The following is a 27,513-nucleotide window of genomic DNA, read 5'->3' on the forward strand; positions in this document are numbered from 1 at the left end:
GGGGCCAGTTAGGATGGGGGGAGGGTCTCAGGAGGGGGCAGTCAGGGGACAAGAGGCAGGGAGGCTTAGATAGGGGGTGGAGTCCTGGGGGGCAGTTAGGGGCAGGGGTCCCAGGAGGGGGCAGTCAGGGAACAAGGAGCAGGGGGAGGGTTGGGGTTCTGAGGGGGGCGGGGAGTGGAAGGGGCGGGGCTAGGGCAGGACGGGGGCGGGGCTAGGGCAGAACGGGGGCGGGGCTCCTCCCATCCTCTTTTTTCCGTGCTGAAATATGGTAACCCTACTGACTCTCTCCCCTCCTTGCCCCCTCTTGCTCCTGCTTTCTGGGAGCTGATTTAAAAAAAAAAAAAAAAAAAAGCAACAAGCCAAACAAGCTACAAGCCAAAAACTAGCCAACAAGCCCAATTTCTTCATTTTTTGTGTGGGTTTGGCATGTCTCTGTCCAGCAGTTAATGATTTCTCCCCCACCTTTCCACAGTTTTGCTAAAATGCATTCTGCTCCAGTAGCTGTCAGGTGACACTGTTTTTTAAGATACCGTAGCATTCAGTGCAGTTCAGAGTTCTCTGGGTTTAAATTTAATGCTCAGGCGAATGAGAGGCTAATAGTACTGGTTAGACAGGTACGTTTAGAGTATATAGACACACAGGAATTTTTCCTGACTCTCCCATTGCTGCAACAATTATTTAGATTTAACAGTGTCGGATTATTTAAAGTTATTGCACCTGATTCTTCACTGCTTTGCTCCTTGAGTGAAATAGGTAGAATCTTATATTTGTGCAAATCTTACACTTGGGCACAGGAAGCAATTTACACTCACTTTGCAGTGCAGTAAACAACTACACAAGGTGCAAGGCAACGAAGAATCGGACTTACAGATTCCAAATGGATCAATAATAGCTGAGTCTGTATTACAAAATAAGCATAAAATGCCAAGCTTGTTTAGCCAGAGGTATGTTTGTCAAATGAAGTCCTTGTGGAGCACAATCATATTATCATATTATGTGGAATTTGGGCAGTCAAATGTGGAGCAAATGCTAAGTAATTCACCACAGAATTCAGCTGAGATTGGACAGTCAGAAAGTATTGGTAAACAAAACTTAGATATACAATACATGTAAAAATCATAATGAAGCCATTTCTCTAATATGAGTGAATTCCAGAACATCCATTTAGTGTACTGCATATTATTATACTGTTGCAATAACAATGGTCCTATGATACCAGCGTTCCTGCGTTTGACAATTATTTAAACTGAGATATTGTCCCTGTTGAGGTCATTCAGTTACAGTGAAGAGGAACTGAACATAATGAACCTTTCTGTCTGTAATGTGGTGTCAGACAGACCAAGTCTACATTTTTTAATTGTCAGTCTGCTCTTTTACTGACACTGGTTTTGCTCTGTTTAGACTTCAGAGTCCTACTATAGCTGTTATCTGCTGCTCCTTGATAAAACTCTACAGAATAAGAGGAAATATTATTGCATTTTGGGGGGAGAGGGAGATCCTGTTTCCTATTTGAGATCTGAGAAATGGTTTCCAGCATTAAGATCCTTAAACTATTTTCTTTGTGGAAACTAGACCACCATAATGAGTACCTTCTGTGCAAATTTAATATTAGTTCTACACCTAAGGTCAAACAAAAGTTAATGACCATTTGCACACCAGAGATGTGAAATCAACCTTACATTTCACGGCTTTGTCATTTTAAAACAAACAAAAGGCTGGAGTAATTTATATTTAAATTGATTTAAATTACAAACCATAAATATTAAGAGCACCTTAGAACACTGTTTGGGAGGAACTAAGATCATTGTTATCAGTGCAGTAGTTCAATCCACAATTTACAAACACATTTATCCTATCTGGTGCCTGCTGAGCATTCCTAGATACAAAGTTATCAAATGATGCTCTAAGCAGGATTCTTTCTTTAATAATTTTTATGTATCTCTTTGTTTTTTTAATTAGCTGATTTACTCAGCTGATTGCACAGCTGTCTGGGCAGCACTTTCCCAAGGGCCTGCCAACTGTTTCAGAGATATGTCTGGTACTTGGCGGAAGGAAATTGACTACAGTAATTTGCATATATACATGCATAAATAGCAGGGAAGAGTGAAGAGGCTTAAAGGCAATTTCAGTATTGTTTCTGAAAAGAACCATGTTAACCATGAGTTTTCCAAGCTGCATATTTACAATAACTCCTGGGAATAGATCACAGATTTACTGTGAATGAAGAAGTGGCCAAATTCTGTTTTCAAGAGGTTTTTTTCCTTTGGGATTATGACAGTATCTTGTATTACAGCTTCTTGGGTTGTCATGGTGTTCAGCCATTATTTATTTATTTATTTTCTTCATATCTATATGTACGACTGGGAAGATAGATGCATGAGGGGGCTTGGACTGGCTGAGATCAGTCCCAAGATCTGAGTGCTGCAAAAGGTTAAATTCACCTTTGCTCCTCCTCTTCCCCCCCCCCCCATTTTCTCTCCCTCCGCCCTAGTCTGTCACCAAGCATGGCTCACCTAGACTGGAAGATCTGGCCTTTAGTTCCCAAAATAATGTCAATATGGACTGCTCATTATCCCCGTCTGGAATATTAATATTCATCAGCAGCCATTATAATATAGTCAGCTCATTCACAGTTGCCATAGCAACCAAGCCACTCTAGAGCTCAGTTATCCCCTCCACAAATGCCTGGAGTAAATAGATGGGCCTTGCAGCATACCCAAAGATTAACAAGCAATATTGCAATCATGAGTCAGGCCTCAAAAAATCATGAAATTGTCTTAGAAATCATGAGATTTCTAAAAATAAATGTGGGTTCTGATTTTTGAGCCTCTAGAGTGCACTTACGTTACATTTTTAAGCTTTTCTCTGCAAATATGAGGGCTAGAAATTTTTTGTTTCTTTTTTATAATGAAAGATGAGAGATCCCCATCATTGCTTGTCTTCAGGAGCTGAGGCTTTAAGAAAAATGCCAAATATTCTGAGATGTATAGCATCAGTGATGGCAGTTGCATGTAAACATTTAAATAATTAGCCATCAAAGTTAATACCCTACTAAGCCAAATGGAGGAAATTCATACCTCTCCTGGTGTTATTGTTCCAGCTGGCTGGCTGCTGAATCAGTATGACGATATTGCATTGGTTTGTGTTGTGAAGGTTATCTTTGCAACCCAGAAGGGAACTGGTTGCAATTAGAAACTTCTTTTATTAAAAAAGAAAGCAAGCTGGGTTGCTGCACAATACAGCCACACCTCTGGGAAGAGCTGAATGCCCTGGGTTCCATGGATTGCTCCACACATGCAGATTTCCACGGTTCTTTCCACTCTGTACATGGAAAGATGATTATGCCCAGTAAAGAGTTGCCACTGTTTAAATAAAACTGATGATTAAAAATGAAAGTGTATATATTTTTTTTCTGTGCTTGTCTATCCGTCCTTCCATCCCTTCCATCCTTTATTATCTGTGTGTTTTAAAATTAAATACCGCTAACTCTACTTGACATCTGGAATTGTGCATATCATCCACCCCTTTCCCAGTTGCTTAAATCTTCCAGTGTGTTCTGTCTACTTTTGCACTGCTTTGATAATACAAGCAACCCTACTTCCAGTTCATCCTACCATTAGAGGATTCCCCTGCCATTGGAGGTTTCCTCAAGTGGTGTAGCAGCTCCTGGACTGTGCCCCTTCGTGGCTGCTGGTGGAGACTGTGTCTTGGGCCAGGGTATGTCTATGCCCCAGTAATCTCTAGCTGGGTATGGCTAGTTTAAATTAGAACAATCTCAAGGCTGTTCCAGCTCATGCTTTGGGTCTAGCCTTGTGCGAATTGGCTCCAGGATCAAGGGAAAGGAAAGGTGACTTAAAGGCATTTTTCTCCCAACAGTGAAATAACAGTCTGGAAACCAGATAGTCTGGAGTGCTGAGAAGCTGTGATAATATGTACTAATTAATGACCAAATGGTAACTGAGTTGCTATGTCATGTGCACAAATGTTTCATATTAAAAATTCACATGCATGTTATGACTCATGCAGAATAGTGTTTTTTATGAATATCTATTTTTTAAAAGGGGCAGCTCTGACATTTTAAAATTTGGTTTCCTCCAAAGCAGTAGTCCATATTAATTTCAGTTTTAAAAGCAGTAAAACACCTAACTTATATTTTTACGCCTTTACAGTGAGGGCAGCCATCTATGTGAACCCGATCCATTAAGATGTTAGCGTGACCCATGAAACCCTCAGTGCCAGGCGGCAAGGGGTTTACAAGAATATCCTGATTCTAGTATGTACATTCTGATTCATCTAAGAATGTCATGTCAGGTCTTAAATGGAAGCCAGGATCACACTGGTCATTAACATGATTGTGAAATGTATGTACAGATACTATGCAAGGAATTATGTTTATGTATGTGTACTGAAAATATGTGCTAAAGTCTGTATCAAGAAAGAGATGACAAATAGGTTTTCTGTCATAAAAGAATTTTTTTCGCCCCTCTCTGTTGGCATGTAAATTAAGAATTTTAAGCCAACATAATAGAGAGTCATTTACATATGAAGTTAACACTGGGATGTGAAATCAACAGGGAGGCAGCATACCAGAGAATAACCCCCCAGGGGATTATCCTGACTCCAGGTATGGACAATGAACTTTGGGGGATGTAAGAAAGAGGCAAAGAAGACGCCCTTTTATCTTGAGCCTGTGAAATAAATGAGTAGTGCATTTACTTTCATGGAAATGGGATCACAACCAGCCTTAGTTGAAAATGCTGCAAAAGGCTTTGGGTGAGATAAACTTCATTACACAGGAGGCTAGCATAATAGTTTAATCTCCCTAGAAAGCATGTTATGGTTTTATTTTGTATGTAACCCTTTGTTTCCATTATCCTTGCTCACTATTTCTTGAATCTTTGATAATAAACTTGTTATAAATATATCTCAGTGCTGTGGTATTAAGCTAGAGGCTGAACCAGAATTGAATCATACAAGGTGGTTTGTACACTGATCCCTTGGGGCAGCAGACCTCATATTTCTGAGAGTCTTCAGTGGATAAGGGGCTAGATACTACAGGGGAATACTTCAAAGGGACTCGAGGACTCGAGTGCACCTATTGTTAATCTGCATGGCAAGGGTAAGGCCTGGTGTAGCTTAGGGGAAAATGCTTGGGTGGATCACAGGCTGATGGTGTCAGGGAGCTGACACCCAGTTAAGCACAAGCAAATCTCTGTCAACTGGAAGTTGTGGTGGGAGGTAACAAGGTGACTCACTGTCCCGGGTACCATCACAGTTAGTACCCAGCAGCTCTTGCTGACAATTTTGGAAGGACAGAAGATACTAAGTCATGCTCCTTATGGAGTAACCCATCTGCTTTCAGGTCCAAATTTTTAAAATTGTCCTCTGAAATTGTGGCTGCAAGTTTTTGTGCTCAGCCATCAATGTGTAAGGAACCCACATTTGTGCATGCCCACAGTCATTGGAATGCACAGATCAGGTAGTTAGATATCTAACCGTTTGCACTTGCAAAAAGAAGATTTTTTGCATGCACAGAACTTGGAAGCCTGGAAGAATCTGGTTTGATGTCAGCTGAAAATTTGATCCTCAGCTGCCAGCCATTCACAACTGAGATTCTTGTAATGGTCCAATGTATCAAATTTTTAACCAAAGTGAAACAGAAGGAACAACAGAAACTAGGGCGCACTAGCGGTGTTGTTGACAGACAGGATGCCTTATCCTCTCTTAGGGAATATCTTTGTTGGAATATAGGGACAGGCATTGTTGGGAAAAAAAAAAATTCAGGGTAGTCTTAGTTTTGCAGACCTGACTGGCCAGAGTTTTGCTTTTGAAAAATTAAGGAGACAAGATAGCTGATGTAATATCTTTTATTGGACCAACTTCCATTGGTGAGAGGCAACAGAAGTTGGTCCAATAAAAGATATTATTTCACCCATCTTGTCTCTCTCCAATATCCTGGGTCAGACACATCTACAACAACTCTGCATACAACATTTTGAAAAATTAAGGGCAGTTTAAATGCCGCTTCAAGTAGATCTAAACTGCCAATGTTTGTATGTCTGGGGGGAGAAAACGGAGTGTGGGGACAGATGGGACAGGTTGACTGAGATCAGGAGTGGCAGAAGCTTCCTAAAAAGTGGGGGGGGGGGGCACCGGTGCCAGAACTATGGCCCCGCCCTCAGGCCACCCCTTCTCCCTGAGTCCCTGCCCTCGTGCTGCCCCTTCTCCCCACCCTTGTGCTGCCCCACCTCTTCCCAAGACCCCACCTGCTCCTCTCCGCTCCCTCTCTCTTCCCCCCCCCCCATCGTTTGCTGTTACAGCCCATAAAAAGTAGGAGGGCATAGCCCTCCCATTTTTAAAAGTGATGTGGCCATGGCCTCCTGCCCCCACCCCCATTCTGGAGCCCTTGACTAAGATAAATGATTCTTGCTTTGGCTCATCTCTAACCTACAATACATGTTACAGCAATTGTGTTTTGAAGTCTGTAGAAAGAAAAAATAGCAACCTATTACTTTTCCTAATGCCTCTGGCCAAAAATCAAATAGTTAATTGAAAAAAATAAACAAAAAACAAACCAGAAAATCCCTTCTGGGTTGATATTTTATATGCCAAGTTTCATCCCAGAACTGATTTCTCTGGATGATTGGTAGACTCTTGGAAGACAGGGATTTAAAATGGAAGTGCTGACCCAACTTTAATTTCAGCCATATGAATGATACATGATTATTGTGCATCTAAGTGTATATTCCATTAAGGTTAAAGTAAGTTATTTCTCTCTAAAACAGCCAAAAGAAATTAAGTAAACCTTATTTAGCAAGAATGATAATCCCCTTTGCATGTAAATACCCATGGTCTCTCCTAGAAGAATTCTCTACTCCCACTATTAGAAAGATCCCTGCTGTAGTCCACAGGGGAGTAAGGAAATTAAATCAAGCCATGGCCTGGTGACCATTAAAGTCAACATTCTGAACTCCTTAAACTAATTTGCAAATAGCCACTTTTGAACTGCACTTTAGCAAGCTAATGCTCATTTAACATCTTCACTTTTTCATTCACAGTGACCTTTCCTGTAGGTTAAAAGAAAGGAAAAGCTGTAGGTGGAAAGGGATTGGTTACTGTACATTCGTTTGTGGGTTTTTCCTACCTCTAGTTGCAAACCTTTGATATTGTTTGTGTAGCAATCAGATATGTATAGATTTAATAAACAGTGCTTCTTCACTCTTCATCCTTCATTCTTACTACTATTTTATAAGAGAGCTTTTCCTCTGGTCTGGACTACATGTATTGTGAAGAGAGAAGCACAGTTTATACTGGCATAGAAGGAAGTGCTTGGCCCGGTTCCAGAATTTGCAGATTTTTACGTACATGTCACACTTCAGGAACTGTCCCAGAATCAACATTTGCTTGGGAAGCATTTTCCCATCCCACTCTAACTCTCTGATCACTTTTGCTGCAGCTGAATTTTCAATGTCAAAGCTTTTTATTTATTTATTTTTACGTAAAGTTAATGAAAGGGGGAAATTATTGCCTAATTTTTTTCATTTTATGACTGAAATTCAGCTACATAAACAAAAGCCCATTAGGGTACCAGCCTATACCATTATACATTATTTGTTTTATGTGTTTGAGTTCAAGGGGATGTTCATGAGTTCTTATATCAGCATGGAAGCACTGTGTGTCTGTGTGCTCTTCTTTCCTGAGTGTGTGAGAACTAATTTGTACACATAGAATTTTCTGAGTTATACAGTGATATTTCTAAGAGACTGATCTTGCTTTTTTAAAATGTTTATAGGTGGAATATGCAGTAACTTTTTCATGCACAAATCATGATGAAGCTGTGGTTAAAGGTTGATAAACCCTCCAATTATACACTTTGATGTTGAGGTGTTTGTAAGAGTGATTGAAAAAAAAATGTTCACCTGTGGGTCAGAGGTGTGATTTGTGACTGATGTAGCTATGGCTGGCAGAAGTCCCTAGTTTAGATGCAGTTATACCAACAAAACTGTGCTTTTACCAGTATAGCCTGGTTTGCTCGTGGAGTGGGAGGTAGTTTCTGGTACAAAGTGCAGTTTTGTCCATATAAGCTGCATGCACACTAGGTGTGCTTTGCAAGTATGGTATATACCAGATGTACTCCATTACTAGTAAAGGTCTACATTCAGAGCAAAGGTCTGAATAACTCTATGTAAAGACAGGCCCGAAGGCCAAGTCTACACTAAAAAGTTAGGTCGGCCCAGCTACGTCACCCATGGGTGTGAAAAATCCACATCTGTGAGTGATGTAGCTAAGTAGACCTAACCCCCATTGTAGACAGTGCTAGGTCAATGGTAAAATTCTTCCATCGGTCTAGCTACTGCCTCTCGGGGAGGTGGATTAACTACAGCGGGACAGGAGAACCTCTCTGCCATTGTTGCGGTGAGTGTCTGACACTCTACAGTGGCAAAGCTGCAGCTGTGCTGTGGTAGCAGTTTAAGTATAGGCATATCCTTGAGTTAAAATACAGTAAAAGCTGTTTTATCCAGCATGTTGAGGGACTGGGGGTGGGGGGAGTGCTGGTAAGTGAAAAATGCTAGTTAACTAAGAGGGAGGGAGTTTGGGTGTGGGAGGGAGCTTGGGGTGCCGAATCCGGGGGGGCATTCACCTCAGGCAGCTCCCCACAAGCGGTGATTTGTCATGGCTGCTGCTAGGTGGAGGCGTGGCAAGCAGCTCTGCACGCTGCCCCCGGCCCGGTCCGAGCGCTGACTCCGCAGCTCCCATTGGCCAGGAACTGCATTCAGCACATTCAACCTAGTAAATTTGGTTTTGCTTAAATCAAAAATATTGGCTTGCAGCTTTGTTCTGGCACAATTTACTGGTGTTTAAGTGTTAATTGAGCTAAAACTAGTGGAAAATAACTTTCAAAATGCTCATCTCTGCAACCATTATTTCTGTGATGATTTTGATGAAAAGTGGAGGTCTTTGGTATTAAAAGATTGAGATTATTTTGTTACATAGAACTTTCCAAAAGGTGAGGTGAGGGATATGTCTGCTTACTTCATTCTGTCAAAATTGACCATCATCAATCTAATGAAAGCAAAAGCATTAACTTTTTAATGTTGTTCTTTATGAATCACCAAGCCTTAAGTTTTATTTCTTAGAAAATATTCTTATTTCCTTAAAACCCACCATTTTGTCCAAAACAACTTAATATTATTTATTATGAATAATTAGTACTTTTCATATAAATTTTACAGGCTAGAAAAAGTAAGATACAGAGTGATTTGTCCAAGATCTCTCTGAGTTAATGAGAAAGCTAGGATTACAACCCTGCTCTCCTGACTTTTCCTGTTCCTTCTAACCTGAATCATGATATTGTGTATACCATTGTGATTTAAACTTGCCTGATTTCAGTACTCTCCGTTTTTGTTTTAGCAGTTCATCAAAATGAAGAAAACAGCAACCAGGAAACAAAAGGGCCAGAAGACTTCAAATATGCTTCTGATGCACAGGTAAATATATAAGTAATATATTTGAGGGTTTTTTTTCAGACCAATAAGTTGAAGATTCCCCTTTTTTTGGGCCTTTAGCACTGGAACATAGACTTCCGCTTATGTTCTAAGTAGGTAATCTGTATGAGACCAAAACTATGCTAGATTTTGCCTCCCATAGTTATTTACACTAGACTGATCACATTGGGAATGAAACTTGTGATCTTGAAGTTGGAAAGATGTTCTTAGATAGCATCTCAATTCTGACTTTCTACATAAAAAATACCCTGTATCCCTCATTTTATTTTCAAATTGGATTTGTTTTTAAGTGGTACATGCATGTGGCATCCTGATGGAATTTTAGTAACTGTAAGTAGATGTGGATTCTGAAGACCCTTTTTATTGACCTATCTTTGAGGTTTTAAACCCTCGAACACTCAAAATACTATATGTAAACATAGCTAAGTTATTAAGATCTACGTTGACTTATTTCTCCCAGCCTTGTCTTTCTGTCTCTTTTTTTCTCCCCTTCTAGCCCTAAGCTTAAGGGGTGTTAGGGATCATAGAGATCTGCTAATATACCCAGATCATCTTTTTCTTTTTAATATCATCCAATTTCCCCAAATTACCATCCTTTCTCCTCCTCCCCACCCATATCTTGCAGTTTTATTAGATCTCCTCTCTTACCCTGACTGCCAAACTCCTACTAAAGGGCCAAAAAGCTCAGACTCAAGGGGTACGTCTACATAGCAAAGACAAACCTGCCGCACCAAGTTTCAGAGCCTGGATCAATTGACTTGGCCTTGTGGGGCTTAGGCTGCAGGACTAAAATTAACAATGTAGACATTCTCATTAGGTCTGGAGTTCAGGCTCTTGAAACCTTTCTGGGAGGGAGGGTCTTGGTGCCTAGGCACAGCCCAAGTAAGATAATTTACACTGCAATTTTTAGATCAGCAGCCGGAGCCCAAGTCAACTGGATATGCGCTCTGAGACTTGGTGCCATGGGTTTTTCATTGCAGTGTAGACATATCCCAGAAGACCTTTCTGCACTAGTTCACAATCTGAAATCCATGTGTCTGTCTATTAGAGATGGCATTTCTAGAGTTCCCATCACAATAGCATATGAGCTCCAAATACTAAAAGTAGATGGGCTAAGCATTATTTTTTAAAGGAAATTTTAAATTCTTCAAAAATGTTCAGTGTTCCAATATGTCCACTATAGCGTGGAATTCCATAGCATGCATGTCTGTTACCCTGTTCTTTTATTCTTAATTCAAATCTGTGAGATAAGGAGGCTGGGCAGCTTAAAGCTAAAGAGTATATTAGAGAGCAAGGGAAAAGACCCAGGGTGAAATTCTGGCACCAAAACTTCAGCGTCAGTGTGCATCTCTGTGTATTTCTGTCTGATTCTGCTTGGTTATCAGAATTAATGTATATGAATGTTCATTCAAGTTTTTAACCAAGATTTCGAAAACAAAAAAGTCATTATGCATGCTAAGAGCTAATAAACAGCAAGCTAATAAGATTACATGAAGAGATTATAAAAAAAATAATAATTTAATGGCAGTATATACAATTATTCAGTTCACCCAGTTTATGCTTGAGTGCAAACCTACTTCCAAGTTTGACAAACATTGTAAAGCATGTTTACAATTAAACAAATGATTGGTGTACAATAAGTGTGGTAATAATAGAGCTTGTGGATAGTCTTTGAAGAGCAGACATTGCTATTACTCTTATTTAGGCACTTATGCAGTTATTTAAGCTTTAAGCACTTGTAGTCCCTTTTAGTTCAGTGGGACTACACATTTTGCATATTACTCCATAAGCAGAAATGTTTGCTGGAGTTGGGCATAGGCTTCTTAGCCTGCAGGTTGACAACGTTGAAAACTGTAATAATGGTGGTGTTTGTAGGAGAGATGTAAAGAGTCAGTGATTGTAATGCAAAATTCAGAAGTACGGTAATTGGGGGTGAGGGGAGCTGATTCTGCTCCTGTGGTGGTGTACATCAGGAGTAATTCCAGTGAAGTCTATGAAGTTACACTGCACTGATGTAAGAGTGAGGAGGATCATGCCCTGTGACTTTTAAAATTGAGTGTGATGAAAATGATATGCCTTCCTATCCACCTAGAAATCTCCTATTTCACCTTCATCTCATGTTTATCTTATTAATTTCAGTGTTATTGCTTTTCACTAGGGAATATTTTCCAGGGTACATTTTGGAACAAATATTGTAGAGTCAACATCTTTGCTTTTCAAACCACAGTAGTGACTAATTGATTTTCCTTTTGTATAAGGAGGGACAGTGAAATCTCTTGTGCTATTTTGAAAATTAAATACACACCTTTAATTATAATAATTTTGTGCCATGAACAGCATTGAGCTTAATATAAAGCTTAAATTCTTTTGATATTAATTAAACTAAAATCAGGTACAACTCGCACCTATGCAATTTGCACGCAAGTAAATTGTGGGTGCAAATCTCAGTGCTTACACCTCTAGCTACCTGTTAGTTAGAAGAGCAAGTATCAAGATTTGCACCCAGAGGCTTTTTTTTGTAGGTACAAAATGCAGGTGCAAATTTCACTTGCAGATAGGAAGGCTGGCCTCTAGCCCTTTTGCTTAGCAGCATTAGACATATTGTTTGAAAATTAAATTTATATTGACAAGTGAAAATGACCAGGAATATTAAAATCTTATTCCGTTCTCATAACCGGCTTTCAGAAGCTATCAGAATAATTTAATTAGTTGACCTAGATGGATTCTTACATTAGTTAGCAGAAAAATTATTTCACGTACTATAGAAAGTCAGAATAATTGGAGAAATGACAAATGGGGGTTTTGTACCTTCTGTTTTAATTATGAAAAAAATATTTAGCCCTTTATATTATAGCTGGCATGAATTACACCAGTCAAATTAAGGCTGAATTTTAAAACATTGTCTACTTCCAACATGGATTATGCCTTAGCTTCCCTGGAAGATTTTTAATGTTTTTCTTTTTTTCTGAAACCACAGTAAAATACATTTTATTGTGTTTGCCTTTCTACTTTAAATAAAAGAATAATAATTCATGCGCTATTCATTATTTCCTTTTGGTCATTATTTGGAACTGGACCATGTAATCCTATGAAATTGCTTATGTGAACAAAGACTGCTTCTGTGGCAAAGGTAACGAGATCAGGTAACAAGATCAGGTTCTAATCTCACTATGCTCAAACATGTAGGAAGGCGGTAATTATTCTATTTTATTCCATTGAGAAAAGGTGGGGAATTTGGCAAGTTTTCTTCTTCCAAGATGCTCTTTTCACTTGAACATCGTGGGACTAATTGTCCCTTCAGACAGGAATTTTGATTTCAGTGGGAATTACATAGATATATCAGAGGGCAAAATTGGGCACACTGATTGTGAATTAAACTCTTTATCTTTATTTGGATAATTTAAAGTCTTTGTTTATCTTTAATGTTGAAGTGTTCATACTGTGTATGTGTGCGAGTGTTAATGTCTGTTTTATTTATGACGTGTTTTTCATATGGTCTAAACATATTTATGGAGCAGAAACCATGCTAGCAATTAACAAATTGTGTGAATGTCCGTTAAGGGATCAGTGCCAGCACTAGGCATAAGGAGACTAAACAATTGCTTAGGGCCCTGAGCAGCTCAAGGGGGCCCTGCTATTCGCTTTTTTTAGTATGTGTTAGTTCCTGCTTAAGGCCCCTAGTGGGCTAGCACCGCCTTTGTAAGGGATTAATTAAAAAAGGAGTAATCCTCCCTGCCTCCTAATTACTCCCTCAATTTTTATTTATTTTTTTAATAAGTCCCGAAGGCTTGCATCATGTGCTGAAGGTCAAAAAACATTTGTTGACTCATTGAGGGGGCATTACATTTATATTGTGTCCTTCACTAAAAATGTCCTGCCTCAATCCAGAGACATTTTAAATATCGGGACTTTTATCTTGGGCCCCTTCGGTGATCTCAGTTGTTGGAATGGAACATAAAAAGGGTGGGAAGACTGCCTTTAAGGTAGTCCGGTTCAAACGTTACATGGCTTTATAGGTCATTTTTTAATTGTACCTAGGTTGAAAGGCAATGTGGACTATGGAGCATAGGTGTCATGCACTCTGCTAGAATCACTACTAAGTAAGGGGTCAGACATGCATTGCATTAGCTGTAATCTCCAAGTGGTCCAGCCATAATGTATTACAGTCATCTAAACTGCAGATGGGAAAGGCATGAACGTGCTGGTGAGAGCACTTCCAAGATGAAGGGTCAAAGTCGTATTGACAAAAGCAGATAAAAAAGCACTCTTGTCTACTGCTTCTACTTTATCAAAAACACTGCCATGAAATCAGTAGGAAGCCTAGACTGTGCACCTTGTTATCAAAAGTAAGGGTGGATTTTGGATCTAGACTGTTCAGTGGTACCAGATGACAGAACAAGGAGTAATGGTCTCAAGTTGCAGTGGGGAAGGTTTAGGTTGGATATTAGGAAAAACTTTTTCACTAGGAGGGTGGTGAAGCACTGGAATGGGTTACCTAGGGAGGTGGTGGAATCTCCTTCCTTAGAGGTTTTTAAGGTCAGACTTGACAAAGCCCTGGCTGGGATGATTTAGTTGGGAATTGGTCCTGCTTTGAGCAGGGGGTTGGACTAGATGACCTCCTGAGGTCCCTTCCAACCCTGAGATTCTATGATTCTGTGATTAAAGGGGTAGAGATGTTACCTCCACTGCTTCCTTCTGATGTTTCCCCCAGCTGAACAATGTAACTTCCATCTTGTCTGGACTGAGCTTCAGGCAGATAGCTGTCATCAAGGCTCTAATCTCGGCTACCACCTGAAGCTATGAGACTGCATCATCTTTCTCAGATGGAGAGACATGTAGCTCAGAGTCATAAGCATATTGATGGCACTGCAAGCCTAGCTGCCTCACTACCTTCTTTCAGAGGCCCCGCAAGTATACTGCATAAAAGATGTGCTATTCTCTCGAATCCATTTTTAGAGTGGGGGCATGTCCTGTATTTGAAAGTGACCTCCAAGGATATTTAAAATCTTTTGCTTCTTTATGCCACATAAAAAGGCCTGAAGAGTGTTTAGTGTTTTTTTTTAAAGGAGGTGGAGGGAGGGAGAGCCCTTTGGGCTGTCGCATCTTAAATGATGAATCTTTAACAAAGACATCATTTTGTCCTAAATGTTCGTTAGGCATTTGAGTCAAATAGATGTTAACAAAGCCACACAAAAATCAGATTTTTAAATATTCTGAATATAAATCTCTCCCTCTCTGTTCATCAGCTTTCAGTCTCTCTTGTTTCTTGTGATATTATAGTCTTCCTAGTTCTCCAATTGCCATAAAGATTAAGATAAATTCAGTTTACACACATGAGAAAGGACAGGGTGTGTGTGGATTTTCTGTGTTTAAACCCGTCCTTTCCCACCGCACATCCCTTTCAGGCTGCCTTTATACAATGTAAAAAGGGCACTAGCTCATTTTCCTTCCCTCCCTGCAACCTCCCGTCTTTGCACATCCCCTCCCTGAACTTTCCAAGGTTCATGCTGATATCCATCAGGAAACATCTGGGCTAATAATGGTCCTCCAGTGTCATCCAGCCAGGTCTCAATTACGCAAGTAAAGTCAGAGGCCCTGTGTGTGATCAAGTCATGGATGGTGATAGAACGTGATTGGCCACTGATTTTGCAGTAAGCAACACGTACCATAGAGGTACATGATAATAGATAATATTTTACAGTGAGGGCTCACGTGAGGTCTCAGGGTAGCCATGTGTTTGAAATGTCTGTGTGCAGAGTATGTCTATGCCTTCATTATTATTATTTATTATTTGTATTATCGTAGTGTCTAGGAGCCTTTATAATGGAGGAATTAATTTTGTGTAGCTTATTTTAAATGCTATAGTTTACATACATGAAGAAGTGGCAGCATTTGAGAAATGGGAGGTGCTGCTATGTTATTTTTAGGAATGACTCTATTGCACTCCATCCTTTTTTTTCCAGGGCTGTTCCTGGCTAACTTTCCCATGAGTTTTTAACCTCGTGCTATGGTTCTCTTATGTAACAGGAAATAGGTTGACAGGAACAAACAAAATACAAGTATATCAGTCACACACAATAGCAGTTGAATTAGCTAGCCCTGCCTTCGATTGCCTAATGTAGATATAGTACATAGGGTAAATCAGCTGTGCCTGAGAACTTCTTGTGCTGTTTCCCAAGAAGCAACTATTTTATTCCAGTTCAGCAAAAGGCTCAGAATTACAGCGAACATGATAGAAAAGATGTGTTTATTGTAAAGTTAAAACTTGTGGCACTGTCATGTCCTGGGATTGTGGATTTAAATATTTATTTGCTCTTTCTCCAACCCTCAAGGCAGGGGTTTTGTGCAAGCTTCAGGAAAGAGATGACATTGGACGGATTGAACTAGTCCAGAAGCTGGCAAGGGAAAACTGTCAGTTTTTGCAGGTGGATAGAAAAGAACCAGAGAAGACAGAACAAGTAAGACATTTCTCATTTGTTTATTTAGAAGGGAAAGGAAAGATGTTTTCTATTTTGTTGTAAACTTAAAATTAAAAAAAAAATTGATATTAGGTCCCACTGCACATTGAGCTACATCTGTTCTGTCGTGTCAAATGGGCCTCCTTCAAATTCACAAAATCAAAATGGAATAAGATTTGCATATTTTTTTATCATCATTTTATTAACATTAACAATAACTGATAAACCTTGCTAGCTTATAATAGGTATGAAGCAATTCTCCCTCAGGTAAGGGGAGTGATTTCAGAGTGTGTTTTCTGACAAAATGTTGGTCATTTTTGTGAAATGCTTTTCTTTTAAAGATATATTTCTCAGATTTTTTTTTTTAAGGGATACATGCTTAAAGTACCATTACTTTTTTTAAAGAACCTGAATGAAAATTATTCTGCGTCTATAATATTTTGGCAGAAAATATTAATGGGAACTTTCCAACATGAATTACAATTGCGTTTAAATAGTGAGTTTTTACAGTTTCTTTTTGTATTATTATTGTGTATTCAACCACAACTTACTTTGACTCAACTGAAGAAAATAGCAATCTGCAGCTCACTGCTTCTAAAATCATTTATTCAAATAATAACTATAGACTGAAAATGCATTAAAATACTAGCTGCTTTGCTGATAGCACAATGTAACCTTTTTATCCTCCTGATGCAGACTGTTTGTTTAGTTTTCATTTGATGGGAGATGCTGGTTTTGGTCACGTACTAATTTAAAACATCTAAAGAAGGAGGAAAAAAAATGCAACCCTCTTGAGTCCTGAAATGCAATGTGCATGTCTTCCCCATTTTTATTTACTCTGCAGTACAAAGAGACTTCTACTTAAGCAAAGAATGATTTTTCAGCTGACCCACGAGAAGTCAATCAACTCTAATGTAAGGGTTCCACAAAGCAAAAGGGAGAGATGAAATCTTACTTGAGAATGTGATTATATTCTGTTCAATAGGCTATACGCTCCTGTCTCTTGCAGTTAAATATGTAATTATATCAATGGGCATACCTGAGGGAGGACAGTAATTAGCCAGGCTCAAATTGAACTGATCCTTGGTGGATCCGCTAACTGTGGGCATCTGCAAAAATTTCCACATATCTTTAAACTGCATTAGCAAAACACAATTGAACATTTAGGAGCTTATGAAAGTCCAATTTTATACTAGTAAAGGTTTATAATTGTGTTTTTAGGATTATGCAGCAAGAGTAGAGGTTTTAGGACCAGATACTTTTTGGTAATGATATTTCAGGACTTCAGTGGTATCTTGGCTGCTGATTTTGGCCATTCTACTGTCATATGCTCAGTTCTGTTGTCAGCTGCCATACTGGAGTCTGTGATTTCAGTGCACAGCAGAATATAATACAGTTCTAAAAGTGGAAAGGGGTGTAAGTGCTCACTTTCTCTTAAGTCATTATTCTTTGAAAGTTTTTTGCATATTTTGCAGATGCTGCCATACTTTAGCAGAGTGGCTGCTTCAGCTCATTGAGAGACAGCTGCCCTTATTCATGTTGAGTAGTACCACTCTCTGCAATTAGTTTTATTGGGCTAGATTGTGCCGTTAGAGCCCAGAGCAAGGGGTGGGGTGTGTAAACTGTATAATGGGAAGAACTGTGCCTCAGGGTATGTCTACATTGCAATAAAAACCCCACATTTGGCCTGTGCCAGCTGACTTGGGCTCGTGGCCCCAGGGCTAAGAGGCTGTTTAATTATGGTATAGACATTCAGGCTCAGGCTGCAGCCTGACCTCTGGGACCCTCCCACATTGCAGGATCCTAGAGTCCAGCCTGAGCCTGAATGTCTACACCTCAATTAAACAGTCCCTTAACCTGAGCCCTACAAACCCGAGTCAATTGGCATGGGCCAGTCGTAGTATTTAATTGCGGTGTAGACATACCCTCAGAGACTTCCCTCCTGAAGCACAGTTCACCCCTTGCTCCAGCTCCAGGGATGTGAATTTGGTATCTTACTGCTGGCCTATATGAGCAGCTACTTATGACAACTGTGCTGCTGTGCTTGCTGGCATGTTAAGGGATGAAGTCAAGTCTGCTCCCATTCCCTGTCTAGGCACTCTGGCATGGGGAGTAAGTGGGTGGACGGTGTCCACTTGCTCCTTTGTGCCTAGACCTAAGGTCTAGGTAGCCCATGCAGAGGTGTAAGGGGCTTTCTCACTTCCCTTTGTAGGTATATAATCTAAGAAATCATTTAGCCAATTGGCTTTAGTGGGACTACTCACCAAGTAAGTGATTACTTAATGTGAGTAAGGATGATTAGAATCTAGCCCTAAGTAAGACTACATTATAGAAACTTATAGCAAATGAACTGCCCAGCCTCTGTTTTCATTTGAAATATTAAAGAAACAACATACATCAGGATCTGTTGTTCTTACAAAGCAATGTATATTAAATATACATCCAGGTGCATGTCATGTTGTTTAAAAACATAGATTTACTCTAAGCAACTACTTAGAAATACACCCTAATGGGTAACCTATATAGACAGTAAAGTTGAGGGAATTCAGTTTTCCCTTTAGCATTGTTCTCTGTGTTCTCAACAAGACACCAGTTTCCCCACTGAAAGTATCACTGCACTGAATCTTCCATTAGCCTTCTCTCCTGCTGTGCTCAACTCTATCTTCATGGATGACCTGCCCTCCTGAAATGAAAAGTGTTCTGTCTATACCTGAAATGTATATATTCCATGCGCCTCTTCCAACACTTTTTTTATTACATTTCTTCAGCAGACAGTTACATTTATAGCCAGGCTACCACAGTTATCTTTAAGCAGAAATTGCACTGTTAGCAGAACTGTATATTTTGCTGGGGCTTTGACAGTGTAACTTTTTGAGTTTGTTCCTAAAGATTGTTTGTTGTGTTGCTGGAAGAAAAGATACTGTTTCTAAGAAGTTCTAACTTCAAGGATTTTTCTCCTTGTGTGGAATGTTTAATCTGGATGGAATCCTCATTCATTATCCTATAGGAAGATACACAGACAAGAAAACCTTAATATAGTTAAGATTTTAAATATAGACACCTCATGTAAAAGGAACCTAACTAAAACAGTAGTATTTTATATTTCACATGGAATAAATATTTAAAAGTCAGGAAATCTGGAGTGAAACTTTTATAGGCAACCTTAATTGTGACTCCATATTGCCAGCAATGATATAGCTAATGGCGCTATCATAAGATTAAAAATTCCAGGGCTGTTTTAATATCATTGACAGCAAATGTTAAAGTAATATATCCTACATGTGTGCTGATTCTAATGTATCCTCTTCTGGGAAGGAGGAGGCCTCAGCTTATTTTAGTAATTCTGGTACCCAGTCAACTTTGGCTTCATTGTCTAGGGTGGTCAGGGTGATGTAAATCTGGTATGCATTTGGCGAGCAGGATCTATGATTCACATTTAAAAGGTGGGTGATATGGTAGATATCATGGAATTTTTGGTCTATCTACCAATGGTTGAACATGGGGTAGATTGGGCTCTCTGGCAAATAAGAGACTGTTGTGCCTGCTAATGTTATGACAGGTAAGATATTAGAGACTATGATCTGTGGTCCACAATGAGAAGGTGAAGTGTGGAAGGCTTGGGGCTCTGGCCTGAACTAGTAAATATGAGATTGATATTGCTGGCCCATATCAAACAAGTAGCCAGGAGGAGGGGTATGGTGTGGTCAGCTGGGTATTTAGTCACTGGAAGGGACAGTGGAAGTCTGGAGCTCATATTGGAAACATGGGAACATAGTAAGGGGATTTTCACAGGGTGTGTGAAGCTAGTTAGTGTGTGTGTGTGTGTGTGTGTGTGTGTGTGTGTATAACCTCAAGTCTAAATTTCCACACTTGCATATGTTTAGTTATTTTAAACTATAACATTCTAATGAGGTTCTCTGTCTCTCCCCAGTCTTAACTCTCTTAATGAAACTTTCTGGTTGTGAATTTCCTTAGTTTGGGGTTTTTCACTGATGAATGACCATGATGACTTTATATTTTAAACATATTTTATGAAACATTGTTTATAAAATAGACTTAATGTAACAATATTTATAGACCTAGAGATAAAAATGAAAAATAAGCAACTGATATTTCTGTCAAATTCCTGCTCATTAATGTGTTAGAATAAAAGATTTTATTAGTGAACTCCTTGCAGCATGTGCTTTAGGTTGCTTCAAAACTGTTTTTTTCTAACTAGGATAAAGTGAATTGTACTGATTAAATGTATGAAACAGTAGGAATAACTTCCTCCATGTCCTACCCCATGACCTCGAATGAAAAAGGTGTTTTGGAAAGTAAATGAATTAATAAGAAATTCCATAAAATCCAGAAAAATAGTTTTTTTGTTCGTTTCAAATGTAAGAAAAAGTGACCATCATTGTTGGTCTAAGAGGTGTATGTGTACATCAATTAATATAGTTCAATAAGACCATTAAAATGCTTTCACACATGAATGAAACTTGCCAGTCCACTAAGTATTAATATAGAACAAACATTTATCAATTGTTATATGTTCCTTTGACGAAAACGCTTATACTACATGGAAATCTTGCTTTTCTGTGCATCTTTACTATTTTATCAGTTGCTTTGACAGAGAATAACTATGGAAGTCTTTATTGAACAGTTCAGCCATAAAAATGACACTGTTTTTTCAAATAGTTTACTTACCGTTGGCATCAATTATAAAATAGAATATAGATTCTTATACATAAAGCTACCATCTACAGCTTTTATGGTCTAGTGTCATTAGGCACATTTGGAAGAAATGTTTTGCACTAAAACATTATTCATGATATGTCTTAGAATTTTTAACAATTACATCATCTGAACAATGACTGTACTAAGGAAAGGTTTTTTTGGTCAGCTTTAATCTGCTCAAATCTCTTTTTATAAAACATATTTCCAATATTTAATTTAAGCAAAATACTGAATTAATTAGCTGGCATTTTTACATGTAGTCATCCTTAAGAGAGAACACAAGTCAATTGTATCATGTTATAAAGGCTGTGTATTATTTTAATAAAATAGAAAAAGTACTCAAGGTAATTGAAATGTTTTTATGGAAAAAATCTGGGAAAACTACTCATGTCATGTTAATAATTTCATGCAGTCTGGTCAACTGCATGTATGTTAATGCAAGTTAATATTAATGTTCACAGATAATACAGACAAAGTTCTCCAGTGTAAAAACAACGAGGAGTCCTTGTGGCACCTTAGAAACTAACAAATTTATTTGGGCATAAGCTTTTGTGGGCTAAAACCTACTTCATCAGATGCATGGAGTGAAAAACACAGTAAACAGTATATCTATTACAGCACATGAAAAGATGGAGTGTTCATACTAAATAAGAAATTTTACTTTCTATCAATGCTAAATATTTCCCCAAACTACCCAACCTGTCTTCTCAGGGTGAGACTATTTTCATATTAATGCAGAACCTAAAAAAAAGGTATGAAAATGTTCTATAAATCCTCCTTCTATTCCCTTTAGAGAATAAATATATTGACCTTGGAGACAGATATTTGTTTTACTGTGTTAATCCCTGGGTATTGGCCAATTTAAGGAGGAAAAGTGTTTTTGAAAACATAGCTCCACAACAAATATTTACAGCTATTTTGTTAATTTACATGGAATTATACTTAAAACTTTTTAATCAGCATTTTCATTAATAAGACAGATAATTTGCTCACTGAAATGGGTTAGTGTTTGGGTTGAAGCCATGAAAGGATTGGCAAAAGAAGATTAACAATGTAGGGCCCCAGGTACTATAGATCACTTAATATTGGGGGATTTTTTTAAAGGAAATTCCAGACATGACATAATAGGATTGGTTCAGAATGCTCCCATCAGTCCAGCTGTCCACCTGCAAATGAACAAAAATTAATGTCAATACATGTCCAGAGGTGCAGTATCTGTTAGTGTAATGAAGCAGTGGCCTTGTGTTGATGTAGTATTGAATTGCCCTTTAGTAACCAGTAGACTGTTTGAAATTCAAAATTTCAAAATAATGGCTTAGAATGACATCCAAATACAGCCAGTGAACTTGATGTGTGCTTCAGTTTCAAAAAGTCACTTTGCAAAATAAAGAGAGTGTTACTGTGTCCACCCTGCTTGCAGTAGATACATTAGGTGAATCAGGTGCAGATTAACCCATCACTGGGGCCTAGACAAAACCTCTTGTCTGCTGCTCCCCGTCCCCTATCCACGGCTTCCTGCTGCCCTTTTTTCAGCCAACTTCCTGTGTGGGCCCTCGGTGTGCTTCCCTGTACTTCTAGCAGGTCTTGAGGCTGTCACAGAGCAAGTCCTGTGGGCAGAGCAGAAAGAACACAGGCTGCTGGAAGCGGGGCAAGGCCAGGAAGGCCCTTGGGGCTGAGTCCTGCTGCAGGAACTAACCCATAGTAGTGGCAAGGAGCAGCAATACTGGCTGCCCCATTGCCCACTTAGGTTTTACCCTGATGCCTCTCCATCATGATGGGGGGTGGGGTGGGGTGGGGAGGAGGAGGCCAAATTTGAGTGAGCAGTGTTGCGACCTCTTGCACGGGGTTGCAGCACCACTCAATTTGGGTTCCCCCATGAATTGGGCCCTGCGCTTATACCTGGGTTACCTATGCCTTAATCCAGACCTGAGGTGAGTTTAATTGCTGGTTTATGACTTAGGAGTCCCATAATTAGTTCTGCCTTGTCCTCAGCTAATGCAGAGACACCTTGAATCGAATGGCACTAATTTATATATTTCAATTAAATCTTATTTGTGCCACCAAAGTTTTGCAGAAGAATAACCTATTACAAGCTCTGCAAAATGCACAGTCAAAGGATTGAAAGGTCCTAGTTTTTGTAAAAGTAAAACAGTCAAAAGGAGTAAAATTTGTGCTCACATGCTGTGCTATTTGCATAATGTAGGAACATGTAGAATTACAGGATACTAGGATGTACAACCTCTTCCTTTGAGTTATGTTGTATTCCCATAGTAGTTTCTTTCCTCCACATGTGTGATCTAATCTTAAAAAACTTTTACTAATTGCTGCTATTAGTAATTTATTCCATAATGTTTAACTACTTTGTATAGAAGGAAATTCCAAATAAATACTACTTGTGCTATTCCTTCTTTTTAGTTAGTTTAGGTTGATGACTCATTGTTCTTGGATTTGACAATCACTCAAATAGCCTTGGGAGGATGGAGTGTTGTTTAGGGGTTAAAATATTAAACTGGGAGTCAGAACTGTTTAAGATAGTACTTTGCAGAGGTATAGTGAATCTTACTGCAGTTGATGAATGTTTGCAAAGTGCTTTGAGATGCTTGGTTGGGAAAGAGACAGTAGAAGTTTGCACCCTGAATGGAAGAGTGTTGGGAGGAATATACAGAAGAGAACCACTCACTTGAGAAGCTGAACAGAAATTATTGCAGTAAGAATGAAGCAGGCACAATAACTTCTCCTGCTCTTTTACTGCCCCAAGCAGGAGTCTTCCCTCTGTATAGAGCTCTTCTGAGCCTTGATTTGCCACTAAACCTCTTTGATTATTTATTTGTATTGTGGTGATGCATGTGGGAGCCCCAGTCATGGACCAGGACCTCATTGTGCTAGGTGCTGTACGAACAAAGAACAAAAAAAGTTAGATCCTCCCTCAAAGAACCTACAATCTAAGTAATTGATTGGGCTTCTCTGACACTGCTCTACAGCCAAAATGCTTCTGAAATAAATGTAGTCAAACGTTACTAATTCTGGGTCACTGAGAACGAAAACGATGCTTAAAATTGTTGATTGGCTCTAGTTTTCAAGATATGCTATTGGGTCAGTACATACGACCCTTGACTTGGGAATGGCGGAGGATAAGTGAGTTATAAAGGGAAGGGATCTCAATTTAAACCAGAAATGACTAAAATACATCTTTGACTGGCTCTATGAATAAATCTATGACTGGGTTTGGACAGTACTTGCTTTTTAGGCAAAACAATGAATGATGCAATCTGAAGCTGGTATTGCGTCATACATGATATGAATTGCATCATGTTATTCCTAGAAGTCATGGATGATGCAATCATAACGAAGCTTACATCACTCTGCTGAACAAATTGCCCTATATCAGCTCTAGAAATCATACCGTGTCGTGCTCTCTTATTTGTCAGTGTTTGATTTTGCAAAGGGACACATTTCTGTTTAGCCAAAGTGAGCAGAGATGCCTTGTACTTGTGTGAACAGTGCAGATAACTTCTGCTATGTTTGTGGTGAAGTGACTTTTGCATCACAAAAGCGCAGTATAACCACTATGGTTAAGAAAGCCTATCACCTTTATTTTGGCTGCAAAATTGGAGATCAGGACAAGAGGTGGGCCCCACACATATGCTGCAACACTTGTGCAACAAATCTTCACCAGTGGTTGAACAGAAAAAGGAAATCTATGCCTTTTGCAGTGCCAATGATTTGGAGAGAGCCAACAGATCATACCAGCAATTGTTACTTCTGCATGGTGCCTCTAGTTGGGAAAGCTGTGTCAAAGAAGAAAAAGTGGACTGTGCATTATCCAAACATTCCATCAGCTATACGCCCAGTACCCCACGGAGAAGGACTGCCGGTTCCTGATGCACCAGAATCATTCTCACTTGAGTCAGACGAGGAAGAGGATGAAACTTCTGGTCCTGAACCATCAATGTCACAGGACCCACATTTTCTCCCATCCTCCTCCTCTGAACCACACCTCATAACACAAGGTGAACTGAATGACCTTGTCAGGGATTTGGAACTACCCAAGAGTAAGGCAGAGCTGTTGGGCTCCAGACTACAGCAGTGGAATCTCCTGGCAGGTGATGTTAGGGTTTCCATGTTCCGTGACCGTCAAAAGGATCTTGTCCCATTCTTCTTCATGGAAGGTGATCTCGTAGCCTGCAACAGCATGGATGGTGTGATGGCAGCCCTCAACATCGTTCACGATCCAGATGAGTGGAGACTGTTCATTGATTCATCGAAGACGAGTCTTAAAGCTGTTTTACTGCATAATGGCAATGTTTTGCCATCAATTCCAGTTGGTCATGCAGTCCATATGAAGGAAACCTATGACAACATGAAACAACTTTTGAGGTGCATAAACTATGACCAACATCAGTGGCAGCTTTGTGGCGATTTGAAGGTTGTTGCTCTCTTGCTTGATCTGCAGACTGGATACACAAAGTACTGCTGTTTTCTCTGTGAATGGGATAGTCGTGCAAGAGATTCCCACTACATCAAGAAAGATTGGCCACTCCGACAGTCATTGGAGCCTGGGAGGAAAGGTGTTCAGCATCCACCACTTGTTGAATCAAGGAAGATTTTGTTACCACCCTTACACATCAAGCTGGGTCTGATGAAGAACTTTGTCAAGGCCATTGACAAAACACAAGCAGCTTTCAAGTACCTCCGTGGAAAATTTCCAAGGTTAAGTGAAGCTAAGATAAAGGAAGGTGTCTTTGTTGGTCCTCAGATTCGTGAACTTCTTCGAGATGATGCATTTGACCATGCACTGCGTGGCAAGGAAAAGACGGCATGGAAAGCCTTCCAGTTAGTGACAATAAATTTTCTCGGAAACAACAAGGCAGACAACCACAGGTTGTTGGTGGAAAACCTCCTCAAGGCATACAAAAGCCTTGGTTGCAACATGTCACTAAAGATACATTTTTTGCACTCTCATCTAGATTTTTTTCCACCGAACTGCGGAGCAGTGAGCGACGAGCACGGCGAGCGATTTCACCAGGACATTGCAACAATGGAGAAACGCTATCAGGGCAAATGGAGCCCATCAATGCTTGCAGACTATTGCTGGACAGTGACAAGAGATGCTCCATTTAATGAATACAAGAGACAAGCCAAGAAGCGCCAAGTAGACACTGAATAGGACTAAACTATATACAGAATAATTTTTTGCCTTTTGTTTCATAATAAATTTTATTTATATAACCCTTTTGCTGATTTTTAAAGTGTTACATAAACAGGATAGGTGAAATATTATCATGTAAAGCAACCATAAACACATGAAAAGACCTAGGTTTACAATTTATGATTAAAATTCTACTATCTACACAATATACATAGACATAAAATGTAAAAACTTAAATATCTTAGAAACAGTAGCCAATCAGTTGTTTTAATTGTCATATTTGAATTCAGCACGTCAAAATACATAATAAATAGCACCTTTTATCTCTGAAGCAGACAACTTCTCAAAAATTGTAGACCAGTGTTATCATGTCCAACAGTAAAATCAATTAAGGGGAAAAGTCCTCAGACATGTTTAAGAGCCAAGTTGTTTCCCCACACCCTAGTACCTGGTTTCAATCCTTTTATTTTCTTCCTGGATCATTTCCCTCCCTTCCCCCACTTGTCAGAGTGTCATTGCTGGCCTGCCAGATGGGAGAGCCACAAGGAAGAGTTTCCTACAGTGGTCCAATTTGGAAATCTCGCTCCCATTTTAACAGTCCTTTGAACAAACGCTATCATTTAAAAATGCTTCTAGAATTTTAATATTGCTATAATCCAAGTAAACACCAGTACTGAAAACATGGGGGGAAATTTTCTGCTTGTTTAAATTGGCACAACGTCCTTGAATCCAATGGAGCTGTGCTAGTTTGCAAAAGCAGAGAATTTGACCCATGATCTCATTCTTTCAGAGCCCAACATTTGCAAAATATTGTACTCCATCCCGTGTTCGCCTCATAATTTTGTAGACTTCTGTGAAATCCTGTTTTCCAGAGCATATAGACCAAGTTTCTCTAAGCCTTTAAAATAAACTGAGCTCTTAAAAATGTTTAATTGTACCTTCTCCATTTAATCAGGAGCCTTTTTATAATACAATGATTGAATATTTTCCTCCTCCTTCTGTGTGAGTCATCTATTTATTCTTCCTGGAATTTTCTTTTTGCTAAATGTTTTCAAGTTTTATCTGTCAGCTTAACGCCTATATCTTTCTCCAGCTCATTGTTTTGTAGGGTTTGGCCATATTACCCTTGCTTATTTTTGTCCCTAGACTCATTATCATACATCTGTGTAGACTGAATTGCATAAATCTCTTATCTGCTTATGTTTCTAATCTGATGAATTAATGTCATTTTCTCCCTTTAGAGAAGCAGAATTGCCAATTCATAAATTCAAGGTAATCTGTTTTTAAAACTGTCCTTTTTTTGTATTTATTTTTCCATCTCCATATTTCTATGATCAGGAAATTTCATGACATTCTGCATGTTCTTTCTTCCACATTTTTGATATGTTGCATAGACACATTCCTTATAACCCTGACACTATACTAGGTGCTTCCTTCCATCTTGAGTTACTGCCCCACACATGTAGGGAACTTGAATGAACTGATTTCAGAGTAGCCGCTGTGTTAGTCTGTATCCGCAAAAAGAACAGGAGTACTTGTGGCACCTTAGAGACTAACAAATTTATTTGAGCATAAGATTTCGTGGGCTATAGCCCACTTCTTCGGATGCATAGAATGGAACATATATTGAGGACACACACACACACACACACACACACACACACACACACACACACACACA

The 27,513-nt window shown here is 39.2% G+C and overlaps 1 protein-coding gene across 2 annotated transcripts in view; it reads left to right on the top strand.

Annotated features, from left to right (window-relative positions):
* Positions 1-27,513, top strand: part of RAPGEF5 (Rap guanine nucleotide exchange factor 5) — a 229,185-nt gene that overhangs the window by 90,344 nt on the left and 111,328 nt on the right. The window contains exons 8-9 of one of the 2 annotated variants that reach the window (XM_026649327.2): positions 9,412-9,488; positions 15,839-15,964. In XM_026649327.2, coding sequence (XP_026505112.1) covers positions 9,412-9,488; positions 15,839-15,964 — 203 coding nt within the window. Of the gene's footprint in view, positions 1-9,411; positions 9,489-15,680; positions 15,965-27,513 lie in introns of those variants that run through there. The other variant, XM_029910987.1, reaches the window with a different exon arrangement.

The sequence above is a fragment of the Terrapene carolina genome, unplaced genomic scaffold, assembly GCF_002925995.2.
Source record: "Terrapene carolina triunguis isolate 2854851 unplaced genomic scaffold, T_m_triunguis-2.0 Scaffold84, whole genome shotgun sequence".
Taxonomy (NCBI): domain Eukaryota; kingdom Metazoa; phylum Chordata; order Testudines; family Emydidae; genus Terrapene; species Terrapene triunguis.